We start from the raw sequence: 27,095 nt of genomic DNA on the forward strand, positions 1-27,095 counted from the left end.
CATACCGGCTGTTAAAGTTAACGAGGTAATTTTGCTATAATTGCAGCAGTAATGCCGTCTAGCGGATATGAGTGGTAACAGAAGAGACGAAACAAACACAGCTCAACTAACAGTAATAGTCTGTCAGGTTTATGTTACTGTTGATAAGTTTTAGGTACTTAGGATATTGTGGGTCATCACATTTTCTTCTTTTCCGGGTCAGTGATAATATAACATTCGAGGACTGGCATCCATCCCCCACTTTTATGATTACATTTACTCCCTCATTCTTCGAGTGATTATTTCGTCATGTTACACTTCTTATTTCGATGATCTTCAATCTTTTTCAAAATGCTATTTGCTCGGGGTGTCGACCTATAGAGATCTTTTGCCCCTACTTGCACCATGTGATATGAACCTGCGTGTAATTGGAATGGAGGAAGTGTAGAGTGTTGACTGTGAGGAAAGGAACATTAAGGACGACACAAACACCCAGTCCCCAGGCCAGGGATATTAATCATTTACAACCAAAACCCCTGACCCAGTAGGTAATCGAACCCGGGGCCGCTGGGTAACAGGCGGACGCGTTGCTCCCCACACCGCGGAGCCGGACATGATCTTCATTACACAAGCCAATAAAAGAAAATTAAAACTTTTTTGACATTAATATGTGCTTTGTATGGTTTTGTTGATACTGATTCCAGATCTACTCCCTGTGGGCTGAGGACGTAGACGAAGAACACACCCACGGTTTACCCTGCCTGTCGTAAGAGGCGACTAAAGTGGGCGACCAAGGGATGATGTTATTAGAACCATGTGATTACTTGTGATTAGGACTATTACGTGCGGAACACCATGGGTCGACGTTACTTGCGACTAGCACCACATTGTGAGGAAAACCATGGGTCTACGGTACATAGAAGCAGTACCATTATGCGAGAAACACTACGGGTCTGGGCTTTGCTTGTGATAAGCGTCATCGTGTGCATTTCCAACGGTCGGTTCCACTGTGTTTAGAATGGGTCTGCATTACCTATGAGTAGAACCACTTTGTAAGAAACACCAAGGGTCTACGTTGCCCGTGGTTGGCACCACTTTGTGAAAAAAACACGGGTTTGACTGGTTTTCGTGATAAGTACCACTGTGATGAAAACCATGGGTCTACGTTGCCTGAGAGTAATACAATAATTACGCGAGGAACACCTTGGGTTTGTGTTGCCTGAGAGTAATACAATAATTACGTGAGGAACACCTTGGGTTTGTGCTGCCTGAGAGTAATACAATAATTACGTGAGGAACTACTTGGGTTTGTGTTGCCTGAGAGTAATGCAATAATTACGTGAGGAACACCTTGGATTTGTGTTGCCTGAGAGTAATACGATAATTACGCGAGGAACAACTTGGGTTTGTGTTGCGTGAGAGTAATACAATCATTACGTGAGGAACACCTTGGGTTTGTGTTGCCTGAGAGTAATACAATCATTACGTGAGGAACACCTTGGGTTTGTGTTGCCTGAGAGTAATACGATAATTACGCGAGGAACAACTTGGGTTTGTGTTGCCTGAGAGTAATACGATAATTACGTGAGGAACTACTTGGGTTTGTGTTGCCTGAGAGTAATGCAATAATTACGTGAGGAACACCTTGGATTTGTGTTGCCTGAGAGTAATACGATAATTACGCGAGGAACAACTTGGGTTTGTGTTGCGTGAGAGTAATACAATCATTACGTGAGGAACACCTTGGGTTTGTGTTGCCTGAGAGTAATACAATCATTACGTGAGGAACACCTTGGGTTTGTGTTGCCTGAGAGTAATACGATAATTACGCGAGGAACAACTTGGGTTTGTGTTGCCTGAGAGTAATACAATAATTACGTGAGGAACACCTTGGGTTTGTGTTGCCTGTGAGTAATACAATCATTACGTGAGGAACACCTTGGGTTTGTTTTGCGTGAGAGTAATACAATAATTACGTGAGGCACACCTTGGGTTTGTGTTGCCTGAGAGTAATACAATAATTACGTGAGGAACGCCTTGGGTTTGTGTTGCGTGAGAGTAATATAATAATTACGTGAGGAACACCTTGGGTTTGTGTTGCCTGAGAGTAATACAATAATTACGTGAGGAACACCTTGGGTTTGTGTTGCCTGTGAGAGATACATTATGTGTGACACACCATGGATCTACATTGCCCATGACTAGTTGCACTATGTCAGCAACACCATGAGTATACGTCGCTCGTGATTAGTTCCACTAAGTGAGGAACTCCACCGGAATAGCGGCGCCCGTAATTAGTCCCACTATGTGAGAAACACCATGGGTCTGCGTTGCTTTTGAGCAGTACCCTTATGTGCGAAACACCATAGGTTTGTGTTACCTGTGAGTGGTGCCAATATGCCTTACATACCATGGGTCTACATTACCTGCGATTAGTACCACGATGTGAGAAAAACCATGAGCCTATGTTACCTGTGATTAAGTACCACTATAGAAGGAACTCCATGGTTCTGTTTTACCAGTGATTAGTACCATTATGAGGGACCGGTGATCTGGATTTTGGATCCCTTTAGATAAGTATCATCCGAGTACGTAAGGTATTGTGAATAGGATCCACGGATTGTTTTTGTTTCACAATTCGTCATTCGTTTTAGACTCCAGGTAGTGGATACATTTTGAAGTTTTAATTTTCATTTCATTCACCTCGTACTATTAGGGAGCGATGACCTAGCTGTTAGGCCCCTTTAAACCACAGTCATCATCATCATCATCGATTCCAGATCTGACCTCAATTCTTTTTATCACCCGCGGTTTCGTCACAGTGTGACTTCGTTACAAACCATAAAATAAGCTAAACATACTATAGGAATGAAAACTAAGTTAATGTTACAGTATTTACAAATATTTTAACTTAAAATATCTCTACTACATGGGCTTAGGTGTCTATTTTCTTGTATTTCCATTCTCTGTTCTCGTTAAAGCTTCTGGTAGGTCTGTAGCTTATTCTCCTGTGAGTATCGTGCTTAACTGCAGTACTCTCCCATCATACTGGCATTCCAGTGGCCCTGATACCTTCTTTCCATCACTTTGATACCTTCCATCACCTTGCTCCTCACTCATATCCCCAACTTTTTGGGAAAAAAAAATCATGGTGACAGTTCAAAAGTTGAATCTTTAGGATCATCAAACATCCTACCCAGCATGTTGGCTTCAATACAAATATTATGTGGGTCATTTTTGTTACCCAAGAACTTGGTAACAACCTGCTTGAATGATACCCAAGGGTCCCTCTGATTTACTTTCACTTTTGACTCAAAGTTGGAATCGAACATAATTTTTCGGATCTCAGGTCCAACAAACACGCATTCTTTCAATTTCGCTTCTGATAAATGAGGAACCTTCTCGTAATATTGCTCAATTTAGGTTAAGGCATTCATGAACTGTTTCATTATGCCTAATTTGATGTGTAGAGGTGACAACAGACTCCAACGAGTCTTCAGCTACAAACAAAAAGAGGATGTCTTATAATTAGTTTTCTCAAGATTAAATTTAGAGACAGATTCAATTTGTTGTTCTGTCATAGAACACGTCTATAGTTTTGGAAACGTTCTTGGGCTGGGGAGCATTGCAAAAACATTATTATTATTTTAATATAGAAATAATTTCTGGGAAACACGTGCGATGAATGTTCAATATCTCATTTTAAATCGGAAAAACAAATGCCCCTAACAACAAGAGTCTGATCTCGGTATGACAACGTCGAGTGATATAGTCGCACGTCGTCACCATTTTGAGGAACAAAAATCGCCGTGCCGCGCAGGTAAGAATTAGTATAGAGCCTGGACTCCGGCGTGATAGCACGAAATGTGAGGGTCGTTTGATTTATCTCAGTGAATTCCACAAGTAGACAGCAAACTAAAAATAATCAAATCTATATAATAAAGTTGTAGGGGGTCGGCTGTCTGTAATTTCGTTTGTTTTGCCAATTTTTCAAATATTTATGCGTTTTAGGTCAACTCAAGACCGCATCAGTGGTTTTTATTTTCCGTGTCTATTTGTCTATTTGTTGCATCATCACGGCGAAATGGCTAGATAGATATCGACCAATCTTCACATGTATATGATTTTAAAATTTCTGAATAGGTGGGGAGTTTATATGAAAACCAGAACAGTTTTCTTCTATTTCCTCTTATATTATTGATTTTCTTAAAATCCGTGGAATATATGTGAAGCGTCCATTGGTTATGAACAACTGTTGTTATGTACATAATTTCGCTTACTCTTCAAATGACTGAGTTAATTACTATTTTCTGTGCGTCTCATACTCTGCATTGAGTGACCGACACATCGACAGCGAACCTACAGGTTACCACGGCAACGTCTCTAACTGCTTGCCAGCAGGGAAGTAACGTATTTACATTTTCGACATAATTCCTGTAAACTCGTGGTTGTTCCTTGGGTAGAAAAGAAGAGAGACGTCAATGGGCCATTCAGCGGGATATTGGCGGAATACTGTTGGAGGTTACGATCGTCCTCGAATAACACTAAGGGTCATTGTTAATATTTTGACAGTACCGCGAAATATAGCCCATTATTTCATACCGAAAGGTGTTTTCTTGCATTTGCTACAATTTTTACTGTATTTATATTCTAATTCTGTTTTCCGCTTTAATTTCTTGCCTCTGCCTTGCCTCTTTAGGCTTAAGTAATAACACCATAAGTTATCTTGTTACGTGTTTACCTAAGAATCTCTTCATATATATTTCTTCTCTGTTACCGCCTTCTTATATCCGTAACTCATACCATCACAATTTCTTTATTTTCATTTTATTTTAAAATACATCCACCTGGTATTTAAATAGTTGTCCTATCCGGCTGTCCTCAGTTATAATCCTATTTTCTTTTAATTTCAAAGTCCTTAACTGTATTCCTTTCTCCCTTAATTACTCCGTATATATGCGAGTGCTAATCCTGAAACTTGGACACTCTTTCCTTTGAGAAAAAATTCTAAGCTGTTCAGATGTATAACTTTTGGTTCCGAAAAATATCGAAATATGGATACATTGTAATGACGTTGCAGACCTTAGTTTCTAGGTAGTTTGTGGCTATACGGTAAGTCGTATTACAAAACATATAGGACAATGGTCTTTCAATTTGGAGAGATCTACAACTTTGGTCCGATGAATTTTTGTCGTGTCTGGATTGTTGTTACGTTAGACAGCGCTGCATTTCTGGATTATAATCAAGTCTCTCCTGCTCCATTGTGACTGGAATTAGGAAAAGGGGCCTGTCTTTATATTGAAAGCTCCCCATTCCTACTGTTAACGGCAGTTGCCATGTTAGCCTGCCGTTATAGTGGATACAGTTGTGATTGGCAGTAGGAAATGTGGCCTGCCATAATCAACAAACCTTCCTCAGTGCCTACCTTACATCCAACGTTTGGTGACATCCCTGTTTCGTTTCTCGGATAGCGCTGAGGGACATGCCTTTACAGACATTTATTGAGAACTCTCTATACAAGGTAGAATACCGTAGCGAAGCACGGGTACATTAACTAGTAGTGAATATTTTAGAAAAGTATGGCGTGAAGAACGGCACACAATTTATTTCTCTCACAAAACCGAGCGTCATAAGGCTAATCGGGAGCGTTTCAATTAAGACGGCCGAGCATCACTAGGAGATTTACCACTGCCCATTAACAAATATATGTTATTCTCACATCAGAGACTGGAAAATCGTCTTTTTTGAACAAATATAAATTTTTTTGTAAAGAAATAAAATGTCAGCAATAAAATTTCAAACCTGCACCGACCAGATACTTTATTTTGACAACAATATCTATCTTGGGTACGTATTCTACAAGGGCTGCAAATAAAGTAGTGGCAATATTGATAGAAAAGCAATATATAATGAACGAACAAGTACAAATGCATTAAATTCCTTCAATGTAGTCACCCACATATTCTATTGCCTATTGTCAAATATCGAGAAGTCATTAGGGACCGTTGGGAAGGCATTCATGTGTGATGACAGCAATTGTGCACCCTATCGCGCGAAGTACAGATGCCACATCAGGAAATCGGCTGCCTCGGAGGGCTTCCTTGAACTTCGGTAACAGGTCGAAGTCACAAGGACTCATGTCTGGTGAGTACGGAGGGTGTTCCAAGGCGGGCCAATGCTACCATTGAAATGCGTTGTCATGCAACACAGTAGGGCGATCGTCTCGCAGTAAACGTGGACTTTTGCGCCGTATAACCTGACCCATTTGTGGCTCAAGAAATCGGCAAAAGGAGTGATTGTTGATGGTTTGTCCCTCAGGCACAGCATGCGTAAGATTAACACCCTCGTATCGTATGCCACAGTCAGCATAAGCTTCACCCGATTGGGTTCCTGTCGAAATTTCTGTGGACGTGGTGAACATGGGTGACGCCATTCATTCCACTGACGTTTTAACTCGACAAAACGCTGCAGAAATGCGTCTCCGTCGTCGCGGTATCTGTCCAGCTGATGCCAGCCAGTGCATACCGGTGCCATTTGTGTACGTCGGTGAGTCGGAGAGGAACCCAACGGGACGCAACATTCCTTATGTTTAGACATTTCATCGGTATGTGCCACATCGTTTGATGACTGAGACCAACCTCTACTGATAGTCATCGATGGTCTACGGCAGGGATGGCGAACCTATGCCACGCGTGTCATTAGGTGACACGCGAACACGATTTCAGTGGCACACCACATGGACATATTAAAATTTTTGTGTACGTTTTGTACTATAGACTATACATATCTCGTGCATCGTATAGTCATAGTGTTTTAGGATTAAGAAATAAATATTAAAAATCTAAATTCTAGTTCCATTCGAACGTGCATTATGGCAACACTACAACACTGATACGTCCGGAAGTCGCCGACGAGCCATTCGCTCATCCACATCAGTGAATTAGTGAAGTTTGGCTTGTGTGTGGTTGTCAGCATCGCGTAATTATTACTAGTGAGTAACTGTTTGTTGTGAACTTTGTAAGACAAATAGTTGCCAAGAAATTATTCCAATTTTGAAATTTGGAGAAACTATCGCACTTTATTTCAAAACCTCACACTGTACAAATGAGGTTTTTTTTGAGTGGTTAGATATTGATAGTTTAGAAATGGAGTTGACTGAATTTTAAGAAAGCATGTATGGGTGAAAAAGTTCGTACAACTTGATGAAGCATTAGTGGAAATCGAGTGTGCTGTTGATGGTGGATACTCTCTCCAGAAGCCGGAGAACTTAATACATGAACAGTTGAACAGCCTTCCACAAAAGTTTCGGCCATGAAGAAACTTGTTACAGCGCTACTTACTTTGTTTCGGTCATCATACGCCTACAACCAACTTTTCTCTACAATGAACGTTGTGGAGACGTTATGAACCTAACATAAATGACATAGCTACTACGTATTTTTGCGGTATTGGCAAAATACCACCATGAAACATGCAATCACATGTATCTGGTATTTTACAATATAACATATTATGAAACATAATTTGGAATTAGGATGGAAGTCGGTGGTAGCGGTGGCAAGTGGGGGCGGGGGTTGTATCCATTACAAATGAAAATAACAAGTGGTACAGTAGACAGTTGGGAATAATAATCCAGACCTATAATGGCACACTAGTTGGAAAAGGTTCGCTATCCCTAGTCTACGGGAACGAGACCACTCACAATGTCCATCTGATCTTGAGGAATGGACGGCCGACCTGTGCGATGCAAATCCGCATTCTCATTCTGAACCGTACGAAACGCCTATACCATCGTGCATCCATCCTATACCGTGATACATTTTCACCACAGCCTTCACGTAATCCTCGGTAACATTCTGATGCATTTTTTCAACGGGCAAGATCGATTTTAATCCACGAACCCTCATCACCTTTTCAAAACATGCTTTAGGGCGGTGAAGTCTACACTCTTCACTTCAACGCCACACAACAACTACATTCCCCAAATTTATGCCAGTCAGATGCACACTACACATCGACAACAGCGCCACCTGACCGCTTCCATATCCTATTTGCGCATGCTCGAACTCTTGCGAGTGTCTGGACTACGTTGCCACTCCTTTATTTACAGCCCTCGTACGTCAAAACTTCCGGCTGTGAATCAGAGACAGCCCCGTTCGACATTTTTGTCTGTGATCTTAACGTACGAATAAGAATTATCGTCCACGGTAATTTTTCCTAAGTGAAGAATGCAGGAAATCTTATCGTCGCGTCCTTCCCTGCCTAATATTTTACCACATTACTTACAAAGAGCTGCACCGAGCGAAGCTCAATTTGCTTGACGTATCTTGAGTACAACCAAAATAAGATTTATTTATTTATTTATTTATTTATTTATTTATTTATTTATTTATTTATTTATTTAATTTAATGTGGATATACAGGCGGCAAGCCAAACACATGTCTGCCAACAGTACCAATAAATTTCGTTTGCATTTTTGAACACTAACTTTTTGCAAATATCGGACCACATCTGATGATAGAATGAAGGGCAGTTAGACTCATATATGTCAATTGTATTCTTATTCTTATTCTTATTCTTATTTGAAATGAAATGAAATGGCGTTTGGCTTTTAGTGCCAGGAGTGTCCGAGGACATGTTCGGCTCGCCAGGTGCAGGTTTTTGATTTGACGCCAGTAAGCGACCTGCGCGTCATGACGAGGATGACATGACGATGAAGACAACACATACACCCAGCCTCCGTGCCAGCGAAATTAACCAGTTATGGTTAAAATTCCTGACCCTGCCGGGAATCGAACGCTAACCGTTTAACCATGGAGCCGGACATTATTAATATATTATTATTTATTACTTAGGCTGTAATTCAAATTTTAAATAAATCATAGAGTTGCTACCGAAACTTTCAATTGAAGAACTCGTTAAAGATGAAATACTGTAAGCTTCATTACGAGAAAGAGCAGAGCAATTAGCGAGCTGCAGTAAGAGTACTCTATGTTGCCACTAATGACTTCACCCTACAGAGAACGGAACTCTGACATGCTAAAGAATTCTAAAGCTTGACATTCTATATAAAAATTTGGATTTCAAAGCGCAAGGTGTACTGAATAAATGGAAAGCGAAGTCGTCTGAACAAAGGTCAGGTGCATTTTCTAATATTAAACTGTGAGCGTTCAAGGAATTAATGCGTCTTCCGAGCATGCTTTAGAACGTGAGTGCTCAGAAAGTTTATTTTATATGTCAGCGACACACGTAAAGGAGGCAGATGAAATTAAGACGAGGCTTTCGAGAGGTACAGCTACTCCTAAAAGGATGCCAAGTGTAAAAACGGTGTTTGTTTATGTGAGACAGAAGTGAAGGGAGATTAAGTAAATGAGCATACGAAGGGAGAAGTTTTCATGTGAGTGTAGCAACGATTTAGCCTTTGAGAGAGATAATGAAGATGTGAATGAGTGAGTGCATAGAAGAATGAATAGAAGAGAGTATGTTTCAGTGTTTGAATGAAATAAATACAATGTAAGGAAAGGAATGAAAGTGAATGTATGCAAAATACAGAGAATGATTCATTGTGGGAATGAATTAAAGCTGTTTAAGGGCAGTAAGTGAGTGAAACAGTGAGCAAATAATAGACAGGAATACATATGTACCTCAGAGTATAGGATACTCCATCCATTTTTAACCAAAATGAGATTACTGGCATACCTATACGGGTTTCTGTATACCCGAAGGTATACAATACTATGTCATACATCAAGTATTGGGGAAATTACATGCTTTTAAATAAACACCATGTCCACTTTTACTTAGAGGAATTGGACAATATCTCGACATAGTGTTGTATAATCCTGCATAGTCTGGTGGATTTTTCGTGAACTATGGAAACACATTTGCAGCCCGGTGAGTTTTACATGTGATTTCACATCTTTATCTCCAATGTGTGTGTATAGTAGGAGTTGAAAATAATGACTCCATACTTTCATGAGTATAAAATTATGGATTTATGGATTTAATATTTTAAGGCAGTATAGTACTGCCTCAATGGGTAAGCCATTGTTTCCTATAGTCCTTATATTAGTGAATACTTACTATGGTTGCAAACATAAACTAAATTATTAGGCATTTGTATTTCAACAGACCATAACTCAGAAGATTTTACGAGAAGGCCGTACCCACTGCTCATGCTTTGATAAGGAAGGAAAAGAAGGAACTGATACGAGCATTTTAACACCCTGGGACTGGCAACAAATGGTAAGAGAAACTTCCAGAAAAATGCACTGTTCATAATATGGAACTTCAAGATATCAAAAGTTTCACCTTAATGTATGTCCAAAAAAACGACTCTGCAAACTCTCCTCTTGTTCATAAAAAGAGCGATATTGACAAATGACAAATAAAAATGTGAACAATTATAAGTGAAACAGGAAAACATAGGAACTCAGTATTTAACAACACCCTTTACTGGTGAGAACCAAGAGGTTAACTTCGTTAGATTTCACTCTTTCTTTTACAGTAGATTAGAAACAACTCTCAAATATCGCATTACCTATTTTCCAGAAGAAATATGATGATTCAGTGGCACTGCTGCCCTGTGCCCCTTCGGTTTGCCATGAGTTTTATAAAAAAAAATAGAACATACGAGCAATACAAACAAAAGGGACTGTTAAGAGGAAGACAGAGGTGAGGTTTATGACCGTGTTCTTAGAGCAAGTCATTTCACAATGTTCTGTTTATGCACTATATCATCTTATATAATTAAATACATTGTGGCTGAGTAATGTGTTTATAGTTAATTCTTAACACTGCTTTAGGCGCGTCCTAAAAGTAGTATCAGCGCTCATGTTGTATCTGAGGGATACATAAATTCAGTCCATCTACACACCCCCTATATAATTTGTGGAAGATGGAAACCAACATAAAATGAACTTCAACGTTTATTTTCAATATATCGACTGAAATATTGAGAAAGTACACTGGCATATTTGAAACAATTACACTAATTATCCGATTGTTCCTTTTCACAGTCTTCAGGATGCTGAGATCGTAATGTTACTCATTAGTCAAACAACTCACTGAACACAATGCAATTTTACAAATCATCATCGTCATCATCACAACCATATTCAATTTCAAACGATCTCGGGCTGCAAGCAATAGCACAAACAACGATGAGATAATTCACAGCAAAATAACGAATTAAAGAAGAAGAAAAGAATTACTCGCGTGGTATCTGTGAGATTAAGCTGGCAGCAGCTCACGACATTTGTATTGTATGAAGGTCACAACAATACTAGATATCACCACTTCCGAGACAGGAAGCTAGGAGGGGAGATGGGCTTCTAGCCTCAAGAAGCTCAAGTTACAGCAAATAATCACCACCGTGTATCTCGCGGATAACACGCGACTAATGCGGTGATAAATACCAAGACCACTATATCACAGAATACAACATGCTCATGAGTGTAATAAAACACCATGTCCATAGAAAATCAGTAAAGAAACTAATGACGTTAATGTAAAACACCATGATACACAATGTTCACAGATTTAACTGGTAAAATTGTGTTATAAAGACGCCATCAATAGGCAAGAAAATTAAAGGAGAACAAAGTTAAACATATTCAAACTGCTCTCCTGTAAAACTTAGTAAACGTGACATAGTGTCATGTGCCTCCGTGGTACAGAAATATGAGCGAGTGAAAAAATAACGAAGAGTGATTTCAGCGTTAGATGAATTAAAGTATGAAGGAATGAATGTGTGCGATTGAGTGAATAACAAAGATAGTGATGTCATATTTTTCACTGAAATACAATATTAGGGGAGGAACGTAGTCTAAGTTATTGAATGAATAACGTAGAGTCAATTTTCGGATGAATAAATTACAATGTGTGAAAATGAATGTGTATGGATGAATAGTTAAGACGCAGAATAGTTCAGTATTTGGGTTAATGAAAGACAGTGTGATGGAATAAACGTGAGCAAGATAATTAACGTACATAATAGACTGCTATGCCTTTACCACATGTCTGCACAATCCTCTATTTGTAGCTATTTGTAGCTAGTGCCTCATTAAAAACTGAGTCTGAGAATTAATACCAGAGATAATTTGACTGTGATTGATTAAATCAAGAAATAAAGGAATGAAAGCGATTGAATGATTGGAAATGCCAGTACGTAGTAAACGAGGGAGTAAACAAAAGTATGAATAAACACGAGTGGGAATGAAGTACTATGTGCTTAAGTGAGAACTAAATTGAATTGAATCGAGCTGAATTCATTCACACTTGCCTCCAGTAAACCTAGGAAGCCTTACATAATTAATTTAATGCGCGATAGGCTTACATGGATAACGGTAACTAGTCTCTTTATTTAAGTCAGTGCCACTCATTTTGAATAACAACCCCTAATAACAGCAAGTTACAATGTTCGTGTGAATATCATATTTACATACTGATTAATAATTTTCACATGATATTATTAATTCTGTAAATATTTCTTCCGATAGCGAGGCAATTTGTGAAGCAGCAGATGAAGATTCATTGCATTCCACTGTCGACAATCACTGATTATAAATGAATTTGAAAATTATTTTAGTCGTACTGTAGATGAGAATGTCCATGAGGTAGCTGGTGGATCTATTAATTTGGTTGTGGATAGATGACATAGCAATCAATTGGTTAGAGAGGTATGTCGGAGTTCGGTTGGCTTCATATTGTAGTACTACCGGTAGTACTTCCGTTCTGGCGTTCTTTTAGTTTCAAACAGGCAACTTGTCGATTATGTGGAGTTACGTAACTATTGCGTCCTACGTTCAGCACAAAATGTGCGCACGCGTTCTGTGCCTTTTGGAGACGCAGGCCTATGCTCAGCGTGTTGGAAAGATCAGGCAAAACTTGGAATGCATATTCGAAGATGGAAAATTTCAAAGACTGATTCCTCGAAAATTACGAAGACACTTCATTAATTAAAACAATTGCATGAGGTGACCAAGAAAGGATATATTTTAAGAGTTAGTTTTAGATTTCGGAGGATGTCATCGTCACCAACTACGACAGAGGACCCGTTGTCACAATTCAATTGATTTAATAGTTTCGAATATCATATCACTATATACTGTGTCTTACTACTATTTAATATTAAATTGTGACTAGTAGACCCAAAGTTCAATCGTCGTACCCCTTAATTTATTTTCATAGTATTTTCGACTTGTAACGAAAGGGAAATATGATGATAAATCTGTGTATCGTCGGCATAAAAGTGGTAGGAGCAACGAATGAAATTAGAATCAATGTCATTGATATACAGTGCAAACAACATGGGGTGAAAGCACAGAGCCTTGTGGTACTCCGACAGTGACATAGGGGCAATCTAAACGTCATTCTAGGTTTAGAATTATACGCTACATTTGACTAGATACATACGACCTAAGTAGAGAAGTCTGAACAACGCATCTTGTCAAGACAGGACTGTAATGAACAAGATCGAAAGTCTGGGTACTTCCATCTTAATAATCTTAAACCTGATGTCATCAGTTACTTTTATCAAAGGAATTTTTGATTCTGTGGTGTTTATGGAATCCAGACTGTAAACTACAGTATTTAATGCAAGCCAAGTAATTACTCATTTAGGAATGAACGATTTTTTTAGGAATTTGCTCAGAAAAAGAAGAAAACTGATAGATCTGACACCTGAACAAGAATGGGGATTTTGTATTTTCGGTATAGGCCTAACATCGCAGTTTTTTCCATTGAGGTGAGAACACCGATGATTGAAGAGAAAAGAGGAATATATGCACAAGAACAGGCATTATTACTTCCAGTGTTGTTATTATTATATTCCTTGTGTTTTCGAATTACAGAGAAAATATATTTATTAGAAGAGGACAAAAGAAGATGTTTTGAATAAGTGAAAGAATGAGTGGCTAATCAAATATATGAATAAACAATAGCTAATTCGCAGTTTCTCATTCAGATAATATAAGGCGTGATAAAAAATTTTCATTTGACGATGTTGTTGCAGCGGATATGCAACGTAGCGCGACTGCGATGCGGGTATATAAGCACGGACATGTAGGCAAAGGGATTAGTGTGGCAGTCATGTAGTGCCGAGGTGCGTGTGTTAAAGTTATGTATCACTACATTACTATGAATGATCACGGAAATATTTCGGTTTAGGGATGCCCCGACAAATATTTCTATGAAAGCAACTGACGGTTGGATCTACAGACTACCTTCCTTCCTTCCTTCCTTCCTTACTTCCTTCCTTCCTTCCTTCCGTTGTTATTTTGATCGAACTGAAGATTACAGATAATTTTCTGCATATTAAAATTAAGAATGAAATCTTTAATGAGGATCGCAGTAGGACAAGTGCGTGTTTTTCCTAGTGTCTATTGATTTCTGCCGCGAGAGTTTGAAAGCAGAGCTAGAAGCTGGGAATCTCTCTCGTCTGCCAGTGCTAGTCTGGGAGTTTTACGAGTTGCTCTTTAACACTGTCTTCTGGGAAATGAAATAACAGTGGCACAGTGAGATGAGCCGACTCCACAGGGAGCTCCCTCATTGAGCAGACACGGCTCTGTATTATGTAACTCCCCACGGGACGTCATGGGAGTCAACGTGATGGGGTGACGTAACAATCTGGAGTGTTCTTACTGCTAAACGAAGTGGAATTCCTATTACTTTACTTGTGTGATGTAATGGATTACTGGAGAAAATATACTGGTAATAATCAGGTAACATTACTGATCCCTTCCAGTTGAATGGTACGATACGGCAATATGATCTTCGGCAATTCATTCATGATTTGACTACACGGCTCGTGTCACGTAAGCTAGTAGCTTACATTCAGAAGATGATGTGCTCTGACCCCATTACCAGCAGTTCTGAATATGTTTTTACGTGGTCATTCATGTTCACACCAGGTTAGATGCTGAGGATTGTACCTTAATTAAGCCACGGTGGATTACTCCTGAGGCCTAGCCCTTTTCCATCGCATTATCACCAAAAACTCTGTCGGTGTCGGTGTGACGTTAAACCACTAACAAGGAGAATACCGAACTCGGTGTATCGGGGTTCCGGTCGCAAGTTTTGAAGTGAAACACGTAATGCGAGATGGGTATTGGCGAAAGAATGTAATTAGTCAGTATGGGTATAAAATATAGTAGTTAGCATTGTATTAATTCTTTCGCGTCAGGGCTTAAGAGTAAGTTAAAAATAGTTAGATTTCAGGACAGAAATTTTCGGTTTTAAAAACAGAGGCAAAATTGATCGTAATGGTTTTGAAATGAATAGAACATTCAGAAAATTAGTTTATTCGCATATTTTATAATACTTGTTTTCTTCTGCTAACTGATGATAATTAAATCAATGACTTGTACTACGTTATTTATTTATGTATTGTCCGTCTCTATGGCTAAATGGTTAGCGTGCTGGCCTTTGGTCACAGGGTCCCGGGTTCGATTCCCGGCAGGGTTGGGAATTTTAACCTTAATTGGTTAATTTCACTGGCAGGGGGGCCGGCTGTATATGTCGTCTTCATCATCATCACGATCCGCAGGTCGCCTCCGGGAGTCAAATCAAAAGACCTGCATCTGGCGAGCCGAAGTAGTCCTCGGACACTCCCGGCACTAAAAGCCATACGCCATTTCATTTTTGAAGAATTTTTTCATTAGCTGATGCACCCGTGCTTCGCTACGGAATTCTACATTGTATACAGAATTGTAGGTTAGGTAGAGTACACGTGGTGATCAAGATTGTATTAAATTGCATAGCTCTTAACGATACAATAGAAACGCGACGGAGAAATCACCAAACGTATTTTCCCATATGAAGACTGCATTAGGGAATTTTCATTGTAATGGTAGACCCGCTTGCCTACCATCAGTCACGATCAGGTTGGGGTGTTGTATTATAATGGCAGACACTCACTCTCCACCTGATTGTCTTAGAGGTTTTCCCAATTGAAATGAACATAGGTCATTACAATGACGTCAGTAGAAATGGCGCGAGCAAAAGCAATGATTTCACGTGAAATACTTGATTAAAAGAAACACCACATATTTTCTCACTTTTAATGAACAGTAGGCTACTACGCTGTCGATCTAACAGTCCAAAGTTCCAGAGCTGGAGTGACCAGGCCGCAGACAGCCATGGTCTGTGAACACAGTCTTTTTTTTGGGGGGGGGGATTGAATAGTGGAGAGTCCCAGGGCATAAACTATGCCCTTTTATTAATCTGTCTCCTAGGAGTACCCGATGAGTCGAAAAATCTCAATTCACTACATTGGCGGCGGAAAGATCTATCTGACATGGAGGCAATTTATTCCTCCAAGCCAGAGGAGAAACCTCCTCTTCACTGCAATTTTCGAATAAAATGAATGTAGAATTTAATAAAAGTGAAGAGGAAGAAGATTTTTTCTTTAAGAAACGGCTCTTTTCAGGGTTGAATTTTGAGTTATTTAGTGAAATGTGGTGCTATAATTTGGAATATGCCCTAATTGTAATTCTAGACCAGGTCATACTACTACTACTACTACTACTACTACTACTACTACTACTACTACTACTACTACTACTACTAAGTGAGCCTCTGCCTTAAGAGTGCACACTGCTCATTCAAAACAGCGCGTCAGAGTAAGGATCGAATAGCTGGAATACTATGATGAACGAGTGAGTTACGTACCAGCAGTGCGGTATCAGAATATGTATGAACCAGGGGAATGACATGCTAAAGAAAAAAGTTTTTAACTCCCCAGCTATTTCCCACCAATATTCAGTCAGGCTGTTGTACTCGGTGCGCATCAGTAATCCCATCTATCAGAGTTGAGCGGCAGCATAAGAGACAAAGAACATCACCACAAACAACGTCCGGCTCCATGGCTAAATGTTTAGCGTGCTGGCTTTTGGTCGCAGGGTCGGGAATTTTAACCATCATTGGGTAATTTTGCTGGCACGGGGGCTGGGTGTATGTGGCGTCTTCATCATCATTTCATCCTCATCACGACGCGCAGGTCGCCTACAAGTGTCAAATCAAAAGACCTGCACCTGGCGAGCCGAACTTGTCCTCGGACACTCCGGGCACTAAAAGCCACGCCAGTTCATTTTTACCACAAACAACGGTCAATGTAATTATTGTTGATCAATGTTATGCAGTTTCACATACATATAGTTTTCTTGCGACTCTGAAATACCACTCTTATCATAATCGGTACGGTAAAATTGAATAAAACATAAATGGTCGGAAATTTTATTAACTTTTGTTATGTAGTACTTTTCGGTAGGACTAATAACATAGGTATTTAAAAATTAAATTTAAGGCGCCTCCTCCTAAACTACAATTTCATCCAGGGCGAATGAAGCTGTCTGAAACTTAGAGTGTAGTTTCTTATTCCCCGACTCTATATACCGACTTTCATTAAATTCTGTTAACCCATTTTCTCGTGGCTCAGCTTTGATATGGACTTGGCAACAAAAATACAAATTCATGAATATATGTGTTATCAAAGGCGGTACGGTAAGAATGTATGACATAAATGATCGAAAATTTAATTCTATATAACTTTAGTTATGTCCGACTCGTTGGCTGAATGGTCAGCGTACTGGCCTTCGGTTCTGAGGGTCCCGGGTTCGATTCCCGGCCGGGTTGGGGATTTTAATCGCTTGTGATTAATTCTTCTGACTCGGGGACTGGGTGTATGTGTCAGTCCCAACACTCTTCTCATCATATTCAGACAACATACTACACTACCAACTACCACAGAAACACGCAATAGCGATTACATCCCTCCATACAGGGTTGGCGTCAGGAAGGACATCCGGCCGTAAAACAGGGCCAAATCCACATGTGCAACGCAGTTCGCACCCACGACCCCACAGGTGTGGGAAAAAACGGTAGAAAAAGAAAAAAAAGAAAATAATAACTTTAGTTATGTAGTATTTATCGATAGGACCTCTAATATTATAAATATTAGAGAATTCAAGTTTAGGCATTCCCCTAAACTACCATTTCACTCATCGTGAGTAAAATGATGTATAGCCTATATTGTAGTGGCTCATCTCCCGACTTCACATACCGATTTTCATTAAATTATTTTCAGCCGTTTTCTCGTGATGCGTATACAGACAGACAGACAGACAGACAGACAGACAGACAGATAGACAGCCATGGCGGAGAAATAAAAAGTGCATTTCCTTGTTACTATGGACATGACCAATACAGATATACCATTCTTTTCAAATTCTAAGCAATGTACAGACAAAACTCTTATTTTATATATAGATATATTAGTGCCATTTTCAGTGGCGAAGTTAGGGTTCGAGGCCCTCTCATACACTTAACCACATACTAATTAAAATCTTAAATAAATTGCTAAGACACTTAAAATAGTTAAAACTGAATACATTTATAGGATTAAAAATTAATTTAGATGTACTAACTAAATTAATGTTGAAACTAATTAATATTAAAAACTCTTTAAACTGATTAATCTTCAGGCACGCACACGTTAATTTTCAACTATTCACTCACCTTTCCTCAGCAGGTAGTCTCGGCAGGCGATCTTAAATCTTGATAAAGAGCTAGTTTCTCTGATCTGAGCTGGCAGGGAATCCCATGTCTGGCGCCGGTCACCACAAATGATCTACAGTATTAATTTTATTTTTGCGGTGCACTGGAATAGAAAAAATGTTGAACGTGTATTTAAGTTGTGAAATGATGATAAAACGGTGAATTTAGAAGAAATATACAGCGGCTGATTTTCAGCTAACACTCTAAACACCATCTTTAAAATGTGTAGCTGCCGACATTTATCAGGCTTCAGCCACGCGAGAGCCTGATAGTATAGTATGATATGAACATCATACCTGATATTGTAAATAAATCGCAGGAAGGAATTCAGTGCTCGTTGAAGTTTGATTGTTTCTTCTCTTGTCAATTCAACTAAAACCAATAATCAATAATAGAGGGAACCAGTGTCAGTATTAGTTTGGCCTTTAGCTCAAATGTAAATACATCTCTCTGCCGTTAAAGAGGTGAAGCGTTCCAAAAAAATTCGTGTTCCTTTCGTATGGTCAGACCAATCAGGTGTTTCATTCATAATAACGCCGAGATTTCTAACCGTTTTGCTGTAAGAAATAATGTTACCATTCAGTAGGATAGGTGGGATTGCTGCATTGTTAAGGCAGCTTAATAATTTTAGTGATCCTATTATGACTGCCTGAATATTTGTGGCGTTTTGTATAAGAAGAGAATGTCGTTGTGTATGTATATTCTTAGTATCTTGAATGTTTCACCTGAGTCTGAAGTCTTGCAGAGTCGATAAATTTGAAGATCTCAACATAGAGGTGGCGTGTGTTGTTTCCTATCACAGATGGCAAGTCATCAATATAAATACAGAGAAGTAAGGGGCCAAGAATACTACCTTGAGGGGCACCACTAAGTTTATTTTCCATTTAGAGGACTTGACGTTTATTGTCACCCGCTGTTGACGGTTACTCAAGTAAGAACTAAATACTTCAGCGCAACTGGGTCGAAATTTATCAATTCCATTTTCTTTGTCATAGTCTGAATTTCTACAGTGTCAATGGCGCTACTGAAGTCAAGAAGGATAAGTATAGTGAGCAGACGTTTGTCATTAGCGTTCCTAACATCTTCTGTAACCTTCGAAAGTAAGGACCTAATGCAATATGACTTATAGTCTTTAGCCCTGTGACTAAATACTTAATTCTAAACTTAAGTGGGGTCGTAGATATGCTCGGCTGGGGCTTCAGTACAGCGGAGCTCTCCCCACAATGTTCGGCCGCCTTAATTTTCAGACGCTTCCGATAAACTTTTGTTGCTTAACATTCGAGATAATGTACTTTTTTGGAATTCAGAAAAAACACTATCTTTTTGAATGTATTTCCAATTATTTTGAACCCATTTAATGTCAATATCGCGAAATTTTTGCGGAAGAAAGAAAACATTTCCCCCTTCTATCCAGCGCTATTGCCTCAGATGTTAATTATTTGTTTTCCTTTTGCAGTACATAGGCTACGTAAGGTTAAAAAATGAATGACACCTCATAGTATGTGCTATCATGCCGGAGATCAGAGCTACACTAATTGTTAGCCACCAGGCATGGTGATTTTAGTACCTTAAAATGGTGTCGGTATTGCATAACCAAATGAGATCGCACCAAGATCGGACTCCTATTGCTAGGTACACTAATCCTTCCTGTAGAAGCATAATAATAAGAAGAATCAATTTATTTATTATTTATTTATTTGTTTATTTATAAATTGGCGAAGTTAGGGCAATTTTTAGACGTTTAGAGCATTAATTTAAAATATCATGGTGATTAATAACAGTTTATGAAATAAGACGAGTAAGTCAGATAAGAAGTAGCAATAATACAATTAATTAAGATTACTACTGATGGGAAAATACGAGATAATAGAGAGTGGACGATAACAGAAAGGTAACAAATTATTCCAATATGAGGCAAAAATAAATTAACTAAATATTACTGTGTTACAATCAGAGTATACTAAAAACCATGCTACTGTATTATTTATTTCTAGGAACAGTGCATATTCTTAAATGAGAAGAGTAAAAACGTGCATGGGATAGCCTAAGATTCTAAAATGTAATCCATAATTTTTTGGATTCATTTACACGTCATTCACTTACATTGTCTGCCTCCGTAGCGTAATGGTTAGTGTTAACTGCTGCCGACCTCGTGGGCCCGGGTTCGATTCCCGGCACGGCCAGAAATTTAAGAATGGCAGGAGGGCTGGTATGTAGTTGAAATGGTACATGCAGCTCACCTTCATTGGAGGGGTGCCTAAAAGGAACTGCTCCACCTCGGGATGAGGATACGAGTTTACTTTACTTATTATTACATTCATTCGAGTAAACTATATATACTCTGGAGGAATTTACTTATGAGATGTGTGGTTATACTCTATTACAGACTGTGTAAAAACTCTGAATAATGCTGTGATAATCAGAATGAATGGACTCTGGCGATGGATGCGTTATCAGTGGCGGCAACGACGAAGTATAATCTTACTGAGGGAATGAACAACTCTGAACACAACGAATGTCATCGTACCAGGTTGTAGACCAAGTCAGTCACCGTGCCGTATGAAAGCTGATATATAGTATTTAGTGTTCACAACTTCCTCCTGGAGACAGGGTGAGATGGCCATGCGGTTAGGGTTGGGCAGCTGTAAGCTTTCATTAGAAAGACAGGGGGTTCGAACTCCTCTGATGGCATCCCTGAAGACTTTTTCCGTGGTTTACCATTTTCGCAACTGGCAAATAATGGGGCTGTATCCTACTTCAGGTCACGGCCGCTTCCTTACGACTCCGAACCTTTTCCTATCCTATCGCCGCCATAAGACATATCTATGTCAGTAGGACGTAAAACAAATTTAAAGAAAAACTTCTGAAGATGCCACAGATCGTGATAAATGGTACAACTTATTCCTCTGAACGACTCCTTCCACTTAAAACACTAGAAGAAACATAAGATACTCCATGGATCCTATCAAAGTTATTCAGTATTTCCTGCACAACACCAAAGGAGAGGAGAACTATATGTTACGGTTCCTCACACTGTGATTCCAGGCAAAGTCGGTGTGTGTTACTGTCACTGCTTGTTCACACTTTAAATTTGTCACTCTAATATATTAATGCCTAATTTCTTTTCTAGTTAATGTGCATGGTAGTTATGAAGAGTAGTTTTGAAACCTCCGCATGTTCTTTTCACAGAGTCGGTGGCAGGATGACTGGAGTCAGAAGTATGGACAACGTAGCGAAGGTCTCCCAGTGTCTCAGGTTCAGCGCCTGGGTCGGCAAATCCTGGAAGCGTTGCTGTTCCTCAAAGAGAGAGGATTTCCACCCTGTAGCCACTTGCACTCCGGAAACGTGATCCTGCAGAATGGAGTGGCACGACTCACCGGCCTAGAAAACACCTTACTGGGTCATACGAGTAGGATCCATCCAATCATCTGGAGCAGAGCGCGGACCGACCCTCAGGCTGTGGATACCATCTGCTTTGGTGCGTATTGTAGACAGTAAGTGGGTTCACTCTTATTGGCATATAATGGTTAACAAAGGGAACTACTTCTGTCTGTAAATCTCTAGCAATTGCAACTAAAGAGGTACCATAATTAGTGACTGGGAGATTTTTGGCGCAAAGATTTTGCAATAGTCTTTAAGCTTATTAGGTCGTGTCGAGTAGATTAGTGCAAGTCGAAGAGATGTTAAATACAGAACTAGAATGGCTAACTGAACATAAAACCTTCGTATTTCGCGTACTATGCTCTCCTGCAAATGCTGCTGTGAATTCGGTCATTGTTTTCCTGCTGGTAGGGATCTGAGCTTGCCCGCTGTGTTTCATTCAATATATACCTGTTAAGAGTACATTGTGCGTAAAATAGCTTAGTTTGTGATAATAATTTTGAAACGGACTTTCATTTCATTAGGCCACATTGCGTACATTTAGTTCTTGCAACGTCCTCGTTAGCGACCGGCACGCTTTTGAAGCCTAGCTGCCTGGTTGTGTTTGTTTACATTCCTTATCCGTGGTGTGCCAGAATTTCTCCAACTCGAGATATAACGTTGTCAACTCTCCGTTTTAACTACTTAGCCTCCGAGAGCGAGCAGCGAGACTGGACATAACTGCGTGCCGCTGTGCAACACAGGAGACCTGACAAGTGAACCGGCTTGAGGACCGGCACGCTTTCAAAGCACTCAACGTGGACTGTCACTGACAAAGCAAGCATACTATTGGTCAAGAGTCATCTGCTATTGGTCACAGCAGAGGTGAGTGTAGACTGTCGAGGGTGGGGGCGGAAGCACTTATCGTTTGAGTCGCTGGCAGTTCACGAATAAATTGATAGAACTATAGAGTACACGCAGAAGTACCCAACAAAAATGAGTCCGGACACCGTGTGATTCGGACCTACAACGTTCAAATTTCGTGTTCATTGACCTGAATATTCAGTTCACATTTATTTCTAGTTAAGAACACACTACATACTCTTGTGCTACAGGAGCGTGATGAGCGTATTAGCCTTCGGTTCGGAGAGCCCTTAGTTCGATTCTTGAGTGGATTGGTGATTTTAGTGGTATCTCGTTCATTCCTATGTTTCGGGACTGAGTGTTTGTCTTCGTCTTAATACACATCTTCACTTTCATATCACACAATACAACGAACCACTATAGAAACAGGCAGCTGTGAATAAATTTCTCAATATAATTGGCCGCAGATAAGGGATCCGCCTGTGAGACTGTGCTTAAATCACATCTAGTAACTGACAAAAGGCCAGAAATTAGAACATGAATTACTCTTCAACCCACTATCCTCTTTTGATATCCCTGTCCGATAAGGAATTTTCTTTCTGGTGGTAGTGTGTGGTTTTTATTTTTTTTGATGAGGTTATTGGTACTTTTATGTTACGAAGAAACATGTTTTTTTATCGTAATACAAGCTTTAAAGTTTTTGCAAGTAATTCTAATTTATAGAAGTGTATTGCACAACTGGATCTTTCCTCCCTATAGCATGATGAACAACCTAGAAATAGAATAGTCCTTCACTGGTGACAAATGCTTGAAATCCTACGTTTGAGGACAAATGTCACAAATCACAGTTTAAATTACAGTAGTTTGCGAAATTCTACATACCTGCTATAAATTCCTGATATGATTAGCAAACTAAGAAATCCGCTTGGTGCTATGATCGTTAATGCGTCTAGTCTGTATGGTGTCATACCGAGGTCGAAAAATTCACGATCGTAATATTCACAGTAACAGGAAGAGGCAAGGCTTCTAAGAACAAATGGATCACGTCAGTTAAGTCGGATATAGAACAACTAGGTGTCCCACTGGGACAAACTCATGACCGACTACTGTTCCGTCAAGCCATCCGACACGGTGTTTTCCCAACGTCCCTTACAAGTAAGAAGACTCCGAACTAAGTGGACAGAAGAGAGAAAGCTGGCTCATAGTCAGCAAATGAAGGAGCATTGGAAGAAGAAGAAAGCAACAAATTTACTGAAGAGCAGATACGAGCCCCGTGGGCCTCAGTAGGTCTAAACGACAATTAAAGATTCCTCTCTTCGTGACGTAGGAGTGGTAATAATATCTTATCGGTAGGTCACTTTATAACTTTCACATGTTGGAGGAAGTGTAAAGAAATATAAAAATAAAAATAATAATAATAATAATAATAATAATAATAATAATAATAATAATAAAATGTGTTGTATTTATCCAGGCAAAGTTAGGGATGCACTGCCTTTCTAGCACTTAACCAGTCATAACCTAGAACACTTTTAATAATAACTACTGATGATAATATATAATACACATCATGCATTGAGTACATTAAATTATATGAATAATGAGTACTATAATCACTACTTAAGAGAAAGTTTAGAAAATATATACATTTCTAGTGTACCAAGATATCACCTTCAATTGAGAGGTGGAGGGAAGGATTGGTAAGTAGAAGAAGAAGAGGAATATCTGTGAAAGGTAGAGGGAAATAATGATGAAGATGCGGTAGGAGGAGATGTTTTCAGGTCAAAACTTGATTATTCGTGCATGTTTACCTAGTATTTCGACACAGGCATGTTTAAAAGCTGAGCTGCTGGAGATACTTCTGACGTCCACTGGTAGGAGATTCCATTGTCGGCCTGCGGTAACGGCGAATGATTTCGTGTAGATTGCTGTTCTGTGTACAGGAAGGGATAAAACATGGTGTTGCAGGATCGGGTATTTTTTGTTATGGCTTGTGGAGAGGAGTTTGATGCGATCACGGAGATAAGCTGGTTGAGAAGTTTTAAGAATTTTATACTAAAAACAAAGAGTATGAAGTGTGCGTCGTTATTGCTCGCATAGCCACCCGAGCCGTGTGTAAGATGGTGTGACATGGTCAGCGTAACACGTCACATACTCGATAACGAGGAAATTTTACAGACACCCGCAGACTGTTTCACAAATTAATAACCCAAGTACATAACTTCCGTTTCCGTTTGTATAACACTCGAAGGCAAAGTATCTGTACTCCACACAGTTGTGACGGTCACCCAGGGGCGTAACGAACGTGGTACGGAACCCCCTGCCAAAATAAAAAATAGCCTCCCCGCAAAAAAATGTAAAACCTATGAATATCTAACACAATTTAAAGTACAGCAGGCAGAAATGAAAAATCGTAATATAAATTTAACATCCAAAATTTCATTTAGGATTTTTATATATTCCGCCGCTAAGGGGGTGAACAGGGGAGCGAATTTTTAGAATGAGTATCTACGAGGGCTATTTTTTTTTCAAGGTCCGATCGGTCGCGACAGTCAAACGCCCGCGAATATATGATGAACTGCTGCGCAGATGTGTTGCACAACGTCTCTGAAATGACCGTTATGCGCCTCACCTCAGTCCCGTCAGTAGTGAACGTGCAGCGCGCTCGTAAACATGGCTACAACGATCGCTTCGCCCGCCAAGTGTGAAGTGCGCGGTGTAATTCGATTTCTTCAGGCTGAGGGGTGCATTGCAGCCGAAATTCATTGCCGAATAAGTCGTGTGTATGGTGAAACGTGCATGAGCGACAGCAAAGTGCGACAATGGTGCAGGAACTTTACAGCAGGGCGTACAGACGTCCATGATGCAGGCGGCCAGGGAAGGAAGCGTGTGTCAACCGATGATCTTGTTCAGAGTGTGGATCAGGCAATTCGTGAAAATCGTCGGTTCACAATTTCTGTGTTGAGTGCTTTGTTTCCTGAAATTTCCAGGTCAGCTCTCTACACAATTGTGAGTGAGACACTTCAGTACCGCAAACTTTGTGCGAGATGGGTTCCGAAGATGCTGTCTGAACGTCACAAAACACAGCGAATGGGCGCCGCTTTAGCGTTTCTCCAGCGCTACCATGATGGACCGGATTTTTTGAACAAAATTGTCACAGGGGACGAGACATGGGTTCATTTTGAAACGGAAGAAACAAAAGAGCAATCCAAACAGTGGATGCATTCGCACTCCCCGAGTAAGCCAAAGAAATTCAAGCGAACGTTGGCTAGGTGGACAGCGTTTTGACACCGACGAGGCGCTGCAGACTGGCGTACAAAGATGGTTACAGGCGCAGGCGGCGACGTTCTATCAAGAGGGCATTGACAAGTTGGTACCACGCTACGACAAATGTCTCAATCTGCGAGGCGACTATGTTGAAAAATAGCTGTGATGTATCAGTAAGTGTTACTAATAGAAAAGTGTCAAATTTGTACTGCGGTTTCATTTCGTGACCAATCGGACCTTGAAAAAAAAAATAGCCCTCGTATATCTCAAAAAATTAACAGTTTAAAGACGTGAATATTAGTATTTGGAATCTGCTTTAGAAATGAGGAAACACGTATATTTTTGTTTCCGGAAATTCCTTTTAAAGGAAATGCGGTGAAAAGAGGTTAAAAAGAGGTTGAATACTATTTACGAGGATACTTATATATTAAAAACTGAACATGTTGCAGATGTGAAAATTGGTATTTGAAATCTTCTTTGAAAATAAACACTTTTTGTATTTTTGGAATATCAAGTTTTATAGGGGTGAATGGTTGACAAAGGGGGTAAGTTTTTAAAAGACTGTATATATCTACAGTATTTCTCACAAAGGTAACATTTTACACATGTGAAAATTGGTATTTGGAATGTCCTCTGAAAGTAAAGAAACACAGGTGATTTGTTTTCGGAAAATCCGCTTAAGGGGAACTGAAAAAGGGTATGAATTTTTTAAAATGAACGTATCGACAGCACATCTCGAAAACTTAACATGTTACAGACGTGAGAAATTGTTATTTGTAATCTCTTTTAAAAATTAAGAACCCCATATTTTTTGTTTCCGGAAAAACTCTTAAGAGAAGGGGTAAAAAGGACTGAAAAGGTAGTGGAATTCGTTTTATTAGAATGCTGATATCTCAAAAATTGAAGATATTACAGACGTGAAAATTGGTATTTGGAGACTCTTTTAAAAGTAAAATACGTATTTTTTTATTCTCGGAAAACCCACTTAATGGGGTGAAAGAATTGAAAAATTAGTTGAATTCTTTGTAAGAGGATATTTATATTTCAGAAATTAAAGGTGTCGCAGACG

At 39.5% G+C, this 27,095-nt stretch overlaps 1 protein-coding gene across 1 annotated transcript in view; it reads left to right on the plus strand.

Moving 5' to 3' along the window:
- Slob (Slowpoke binding protein) overlaps window positions 1–27,095 on the plus strand; it is a 635,348-nt gene that overhangs the window by 549,693 nt on the left and 58,560 nt on the right. The window contains exon 6 of the mRNA XM_067147746.2: window positions 21,725–22,013. Within this exon, the coding sequence (XP_067003847.2) occupies window positions 21,725–22,013 (289 nt within the window). The remainder of the gene's footprint in view (window positions 1–21,724; window positions 22,014–27,095) is intronic.

Source organism: Anabrus simplex, chromosome 1 (assembly GCF_040414725.1).
Source record: "Anabrus simplex isolate iqAnaSimp1 chromosome 1, ASM4041472v1, whole genome shotgun sequence".
NCBI lineage: Eukaryota > Metazoa > Arthropoda > Insecta > Orthoptera > Tettigoniidae > Anabrus > Anabrus simplex.